This window comes from Corvus brachyrhynchos, unplaced genomic scaffold (genome assembly GCF_000691975.1).
Source record: "Corvus brachyrhynchos isolate BGI_N302 unplaced genomic scaffold, ASM69197v1 scaffold32, whole genome shotgun sequence".
In the NCBI taxonomy this organism is placed as follows: Eukaryota; Metazoa; Chordata; class Aves; order Passeriformes; family Corvidae; genus Corvus; species Corvus brachyrhynchos.
The window spans coordinates 2,591,293-2,599,825 of NW_008237919.1; the positions used below are offsets into that span (position 1 = coordinate 2,591,293).

General features: G+C 37.3%; 1 protein-coding gene across 1 annotated transcript in view; it reads left to right on the forward strand.

Annotated features, from left to right (window-relative positions):
* The window catches only part of BMT2 (base methyltransferase of 25S rRNA 2 homolog), a 27,594-nt gene that overhangs the window by 9,100 nt on the left and 9,961 nt on the right, over window positions 1-8,533 (forward strand). Inside the window, exon 2 of the mRNA XM_008632748.2 lies at window positions 4,938-5,111. Within this exon, the coding sequence (XP_008630970.1) occupies window positions 4,938-5,111 (174 nt within the window). The remainder of the gene's footprint in view (window positions 1-4,937; window positions 5,112-8,533) is intronic.

Consider the following 8,533-nt stretch of genomic DNA (forward strand, 5'->3'; position numbering starts at 1 on the left):
CTGAAGGTGTGTCAGGGGAGATTTAGGCTGGATATTAGAAAAAGGTTCTTCACCCACAGGGTATTTGAGCACTGGAACCAGCTCCCCAGGGAAGTGGTCACAACACCAAGCCTGACAGGGTTCAAGAAGTGTTTGAACCATACTTCTGTGCACATGGTGTGATTCTTGGGGCTGTTCTCTGCAGGGCTAGGAGTTGGATTTCAGTGACCCTGATGGATCCCTTCCAACTCAGGATATTTCTATGATTCTATGACTGCTTTGTTTTGACAAGAGCATATTTGTTTGTAGAACACTAGAGCTAATTAGACCAATGATCATATGATAACTGCTGACTATTTTCAAGTTCTTTGAATCCTCTGGCAATAAAAGATATCACCTCCAGAAACTGGCTTGGGGTGGACACAGCACAAGAGAAACATATGATTACAGATCTAGTTGCGTTTCTCAGAAGAAAAATGTCTCAAACCCCTAGAACTGAGACCAAATATCAAAAACAAAGTGGAAAAATGTATTATATACAAGTTTCTCAACTTGAAGTTTAAAAAAATACGATTATGCTGATAAAAAATTATGATACTTTACATTGATAAACCTGGTGTTCTCACCAATGCTGAACACTGTTTCCTTAATCTGAAGCTGGGTGCCCATGACAATAATGAAATATTTTTAATCCAAAGGAAACTTGACTGCTCTTCTAGGTGTGATTAATGTGTACAAGGGCAATTGAGACTTCTCCCTCCCTTCACTTTGGACGTTGGGAGGTGGATGGGTTAAACCTGTAGAAGCATTTGCAATTTTATTTTTTTTCAGGCTAGCAGCTCTGAGATTGGACATTTATAAACTTGTTCCTCAGTGTGAGATAGGAGGGGAGATAGTTTTGCAGACAGAAACCATGATGAGAAGTCCAGGCATTGTTCAGCTCTGAAGGGAAGTTTGTTATTCTCTGTACCCTCACTGAAAGCCATCTTCAGTATTAGGTTTTGGTTAGTAAATATTCTAAGGAACATGACTCAAGCTCACCTTTTCCTCATTATAAAGCAGAAGGAAAGAGTCAGGCAGTAAAACTGGGTGCTTGAAATCCTCATTGATTACAGCTATCAGAGACTGCTTTTTGCCATGATAAAAGTTGACCACACCAGCTTTAATTTAGTTGTTCATTATTACTTGAGGAGAAGGATTCATTAACGATTCTGTTATGGCTTTTACATTTCATATAGTGTTTCTTGACACTGCCTCCCTTATTTTTTTTCATTTTATATTCTATTGAAACTCGTGGACTTAGTCACTCTTTTTGAAAACAAAGCTTCTCTTTTATTGCTGGAGAGTATTAACAAAATCATATGTATTCATATTAGCTTTTTCTGAGACTTCCTTTATGTGTCCAACCCAAATGGCAGACAGAACAGGGGAGTCAACTGAACAGGTTGCTTACCGTTTGAGATTTGAAGTATGGAAATAAGTTTCACTGAGGAAAAACAAAGATTTGATTTTTTGGTTTCCTTTTTAAAGCAAAGACATGAACTACACACTTCACCCAGAAACCTAACCTGTCTCTCATCTAAGAAACTGAAACAATTTAGACCTGAATATTTATTTCACAGTTCATGTGAACTGTAGCAAGTGTCAGCTCAGATAGCATTTACATTGCACAATTCTTTGCAAGCATGTTAATTGTAGAGCTAATATTGTGTCATCAGAGACTGAATGTTTAATTGTCAGTTAAGAATGGAGCTATGTCAGTTTTTAGAATTATAAAATAGATTCCTTAATTTTTGCTTTGTAGATAATTGAGATGCTCTGTTCCTTACTTGAGACAATTGTTAAATGTAGAGTCTTATAAAACTGCATACTCAAAACCAGAGTGATCAATGGTGGCTTTTAATGGCTGTGAAATTAAACATCCTGACTACATCAGCAAGTTGCCATGGGGTAAATCACAGAGTGCATTATCTCTGCTAACTGCTAATGCAGTGAGTCCCTCCATGCTCGCTGTTACCCCACAGGAGGTGTGAGGGTCACTTCTACAGGGGGAGTACATAGACAACTCCTCTGACAGCTAAGGAGCCAAAAGGGCAACATGTAGTAATTAGGCCAGAACGACTGTGATGTCAGAAAAGCGTAAAGGGGAGATGACCCTCAGTGGCTATGAAGTGCAGTATGATCTGAGATTTTTTTCTTTGGGTTGGATGGATTTGGCTGGGGGTTTTTGGTACCTTGTGGTACTGCACCAATATGTAGAGCCTGGGATCTGAATGTGAAGAATTGTATCCATTCTTGGGCCTTCCTGTGGCACTGGCCAGTTGTCTGCCAGGGGAGATGCAGAAATGGGAGATGCTTCTCCTTGTGGTTGACTTTGATAGTGTCTTATGTGCATATGATGAAGGTCTGTTATGAAGAATATAGAATTACGAGAACTCAGTTGACATGATAGGGGTAGAAGGTTGGAAAAAATATGCATTTCCATCACTACCAAGAATGAGGAAGAAATGGCTTCTCAGTGACAAGAGGAATTCGCACGTTACAAGTAGGTGGTTCTCCTGTGCTTGTTAAGTGTTAAGGTGGGTAACATACCAGCTTCTAGGGAGTGAAAAGGTTGATAACATGAATAGTTGAGAAAAAAAAGACCACATTCTTCCAACGATGTGAATTCTCTCGTGTCTTACGTGTCAGTGCAACACTACTTAAACTGCCATTGATTCTGGATGTTTTAAGAGATGTAATGAGAATAAAAGACAGAATAAAAATAAAGAGACTGCAGGGTGCTAACAAAGTGGTGTGGTAGCTGATAAACTGACAAAAAAGATTTTTCTTTCCAAGTTTCATTTCTTTGACTAATTGATACACAGAACTAAATAGTTCTTAATTTATCACGTTTATAAATAAATAATACAATGTGTAAAACCACTTTATTTAGCATACCAGCAGTAATTCAAGTGGTTTTTTCTCAGGTTCTCTTTTGTTTATTGATCTTTTTTAAATCTCTTTCCTGCTAATTTAAGTGACTGGCTCCTTATACTTAATTAATTTTAGAATTGTTGTCTTTCCATACATACACTCTCTAATAGATGGAGTTGCTATGATTTTGCAGCCTGTATGTCTGGTAGTATTGCAGCCTGGACTGGAGCATCTCTCTTTTGAGGAAAGGCTGAGGGAGCTGGGCCTGTTCAATCTCAAGAAGAGACAACTGAGAGGGTACCTCATCAATGCCTATCAGTATCTGAAGCTGTTCAATCTCAAGAAGAGACAACTGACAGGGTACCTCATCAATGCCTATCAGTATCTGAAGGGAGGGTGTCAAGAGGATGGAGCCAGGCACTGATTGGTCATGCCAGCTGGTCGGACAAAAGGCAACAGGCAGAAACTGATGCACAGGAAGTTCCACCTGAAAATGAAGAACTTCTTTACTGTGCAGGTGATTGAGCACTGGAACAGATTGCACAGAGAGGTGGAGTCTTCCTCACTGAAAATATTCCAGAACCTTCTGGATGCAATCCTGTGCCATGTGCTCTGGGATGACCCTGTTTGAACAGGGAGGTTGGACCAGATGACCCACTGGGGTCCTTTCTAACATGACCCATTCTGTGATTGCACATTTCTGATTCAAGGTGCTTCTTTCCTACCTATCTTGGGGTAAAGGGACTTCTATCGGTACTTCTATCTGTTTGTGTATGTTTCCATCTAAGAAACTCAATGCCACTCCATTGACTTTTTCTCATTGTCCTTCACATCTTATATGATGAAGAGATTGAGTATATTTGATGCCTAAAATATCACCAAACCTTAGATAAGCCCTGTGTATTCCAGGTGTCCTTGTTACTATTTATGATTTAAATGCAACATTATACTAGCATGTCCATTCTTAAATCTGATGGGAAGTGTCATTATCTTGATTCTGCTTTGTATAAGGTATTATTTAACTACACTTGAATTTATGTTTTCTGGAATGTTTCTGACAAACCTCTGCAGTTTTATTAGAGGAAAATGGAGTGAATTTCAAGAAAGCATCATAAAAATGGGTTGTTAGGAAAACATTATTCTAACAAGTAGTATTTCTGTTAAAATTTCCGTGCAAATACTTGGCTGGCACATTTAATTAAAAAAACTGAATTGTGTAGGGCGTGTCCGGCTTTTTAATTTCACAGCAACAATTTTTTTCCAGTTCTAGTTATATTTTGTGGGTGAAATTCAGTTATTCTCGAACATAGTGCTTCTCATACACTAATGCTGACTACTGGTTGAAGTACACAAAAGCTATATAACTTTTTTGGTGACATTAATTTCTTTAAACTGGCTAATATTTTTGTTCAAGTATAATTAGATTATTTCATTCTGGTTTCTCTAAGGAAAATAAGTAAATATGGGGAAAAACTGAAACCTAAAATAAGTCTTTCACAATAATACATCTACTATATGTTTTAAAACAAAATAGACCCACGCAAACTCAATTAAAATTAAAAACTGGTGGATGTAAGTTTGCGCATAAATCTGGATTATGTTTCTTTTCCCTCGGTTTATGTGCCAGCAAGACACACATTTCAAAACCTTGTATTTACAGGGAGCTACTTGATAACTCTTTGCGCTATAGTGGAGAACTGAGCTGAAGTTTACCTTCTGGCAATATTCTGACTAGACTTCTGCTGTCTTACTTTAAAAGTCTATCCAGATAAAAGTATTTTGAATCTGGTTACTCAGCTGTGACTTACGGCATAATTTGGGGGGGAAAAAAACCCCAACAACCCACCACTCAACTTTAAGTGTGTTGCTGGGTGTATCACATCTTTTTTAAAGCTGATTTACCAAAGCTGAAATAAAATCCAGATTTGTTTAAAAGCTGACTGCACTTGTATCTCTTAAACCTCTGGTATGTGTCTTAGCTATAGTAATAACTAACAAGAGCATTCAGTTTTCCTGGGGAATGTTTCTTTTTGTCTTTTCAGTGTATGCCGAGAATATTTTCAGAATGGTGGAAAAAGAAAAGCACTTGAGAAAGATGAAAAAAGAGCACTTCTTACTTCTAAGACCACTCCAGCTTTAAATGTTCCTCAGACTCCCAAGATTGAAGATCCTTTGCCTAACTTTGGCTTGACAAATCATGAAACTATGACAGAAGAGTAAGTTTGACTTGGTTTTCAGACTTTTTTTTTCTCCCTTTTTTGAGTGTTAAAACTTACCCCAACACATTTTTCCCCATATCATGTTAGATCAGTCTGATGTATTTTTGATAGTTAAGAAGGGGCATTTTCATGTGAATATATACATTCCAAGAGCTGTTTATGTTGTAGTATATTTTGTTGAATGCCAAAAAAAAAATTGCTTGAGAATGACAACTTAGTCATCTTCATTTAAGTGCTAGAGCAATTTCACTTTAATATGTCATTGGTGTGCAAAGCAATTTATATTAAACCTTGAGGTGAAATAAGGGAGATGTTAATTAAGTTAGAATCTAATGGCTGTTCAGCACTGTTGAAAAGTCAATTGCTTATGTAAGTACTAAGTGCCAAATGTAAATATCAGAGTACTTAAAACTTTCTCTTCATAAATAATTGCAGAGAAACTCTTGATTCCAATTACACACTTCAAAAGCAATTTGGAATTACAACCCTTAACTTTTAATGCGCTAGCTTTCTGATGACTGGCTTTGCAGAACTTGTAGTATCCTTGAGGTATTTTCCAAATGACAGTTTTAATTTTCTTTGTGACCTTCACTCATGTAAGAATTTTATTTTTGGCATCCAGGGCTAACTTCATTATTTCTGAAGTCCCACCCTCCATTTTTTTTTTCCTAAATAACATGGGTCATGCTTGTGGCTATTCCATGTGTGATGGAAAAAAATTCGTATTTTGCAAGTGCAGTGAAATAATGAATGCGTAAGCATAGAATCTGTTAAAAATACACTTGTGATTTGTTTCATATTCTTTATGGACTAGTTCTTAGAACTTCCTGCAATAGTGTTTTTTCTGTTGTGTAAAGAGATTTTTTTTCCTCATCATTGTAGCATGTCTGATGTGATCAGCACTTACTTGAAGCTAGATGTAGTATCGGTTAGGGAGAGAATGACATGTTACTAATCCTATTAGTAGGTGTGTCTGTGCTTAGGAGCCACTATCTTTTGTGTCTCTCATGTTTGTTTAAATTAATAGGTTTGATAATCATACAAGCTTTAAAACTGGCTACCAGTGGGAGGCATTGTCAGGATAAAGCATTAGCTCTCTCTGTCTTCCTACTTTCTGCAGTTTATATTGGCTGTTGCAGAGCTAACTTCACCTGCCTGCTTGCTACCAGTTGTTTGTAGCCTTCTCTTTTGGTCTGACTAATGTGTACAGAAAGGAGCTAATAGAGAATTTTTATAAATTATTTTAAAAGTATTTGTTAATACAGTGAGTGCTGATGATTTTTATTTTCATTCTCAAAACTTTAAAAATATACACACCTCTAAAAACATACCTGGTGAAGGCAAGTTTTATAATATTTACCTGAGTAAGCTACTAATGATCGTAAGGTTATTAGTAGCTGTACAGACCTTCAACAACAAGGCATAACTGGTCTAAGTTGCCCAGAGAAATCAAAATTCTGTTTCTTTCTTGCTGCCTTTTAGAAGAAATTACAGAGTTTATCAGAAAGAAAATGGATTGTGTATTACACAAAGCAGAGATCTCTCCTGAAATGCTTTTTTATCATGTCTACACTGATCTAGTAGTGAAGTCTCAAATTTGGTACAAGGGTTATGAGGGAATCTCCACACAGTGTTTAAAGACCGTCACTCCATTCTGGTCATGTAACACTACAAATAAGAGTTGTGGGTTTGTCTATCAGTAAGACTAAGCCTGTGACTTTTTGTTTTATCCTGGTAGGTGTAAAGACAGTAATTCTGTTCATCCCATACATAATCCTCTCTCAAGTATTATTAAAAATGGTAGGAGCTCTTTCTGAACTTACCTTACAAGCCATTGTAGAGAGACTGTACTTTGCTTGGTAAGGAGCAAAGCTAGCTTGGTAATAAAAAGTTCTACAGGTAGTAAAAAAGATGCTGGGAGATGTGAAGAGAAGTAGGCATTCCATCAGCTCTTAAAGGGGATGGTCAGAAATATAGGAACCAGAAGTGCAAAGTTTACTGCAGGTCTGAATGTCAGCAACTTTGATGAACCCAGTTCGAGTAGGTCATGTTGCTCACCTCTTTGCCAGAATAAAGTTGAGTCTCTCAAAAACAATTAATGTGAGCAGTCCTTTTCTTTGCTTTCATCTATATGAAAAGTAAGCCTTTCCACTTGTCCATGTTACTTTGTTCCATCCCAGAATGAGTTCTCTACATGTAAAGAAACATTACAACTGCACCTGCTGTGAAGCTGGACATCAAAGTGACTCAGTTATTTGAGATAAAAGTGGCTGTTATATGCTGTTTAACAGCTCCTCCCTTCAATAAATCAGTCCCCCACCTTTGCTTTCTCTGTTTGAGTATTGTTTCTCTTCTTTTTGTGTCAAATTAAACAGTCTTGCTTTTTATCCTTAGTGGTAAAAATCACAACCATTTTGGTATGGATTCTTTCAGATAGTGATTTGAACTATCATTCTTTCTTTCATATGTATCTCAGACAGCTACATCTTCCTGTTGGGTGTATTTATGTGTGGATGTTATGAAAGGTTTGAGGCCTAGCAGTGTTACCCCTCAGAACCAGGTTTATGTATTTGTTCTTCTCTTCTGGCAGCAGCATAAGGCTCATGAATTATTTCCCCTCCCATGCTTGATAAATAATACAGTAATTTAAAACTGTAAAAAAGGCAATCAGCACTTGAAGTGATTAATTTCAGAGATAAGTGACTTTTCTTATGGCCAAGCAACTGTTCTATTTTTATCTGCTTCCAAGAGAAAATGTCACTTAGCTGTACAGCACCTAGTTGAATGCATTGATGCATTTTTAAGGGGGCTAATAGTCAAGAGCTGGAGTCCATTTAATCAAGTTAGAGTCATAGAACTGTTTGGATTGGATGGGACCTTCAGGATCATCTAGTTCCAGCCACCCTGCTGTGGGCAGTGACAACTTCTTAAATAAACAATTGTGGGATGTATTTAAAATGCACTCATTTTCCAGACTATGTCCACTTCTTTTACAGTTTCTTACAATTTACCTACTCACATTTTGTTTTTTCTACCTGCACACGAATGCATTTAAGAACTGTGGATGCAAGATGTGCTTGGAGATTACTTACAGTGGCAAAGTAGTTCCCATACTGTTAATGTTGCCTTGACTGAAAATCATTAGGAGACATGGAGCTGAAGGTGATTAACAAGGAATTCAACGAGAGTACATTTCTAACAGAGTCACTGGCTCCATGATTGTCATGCAGATTACAGTTACAGTCTCACTGAGGAATCTGACCTAAGAGTTACGGTGCTGAAAAGTAGGTATCTGAACTAGTGATCTTCAGAGCACAGAAATCAGTGGTCCCTGCTCTCTGTGTATGTTGGTAACAGTATCTAAGTGCTTCTGAAGAGCTTCAAAATTTTTTCAAGCACCTAACTAGTATCCTATTCCT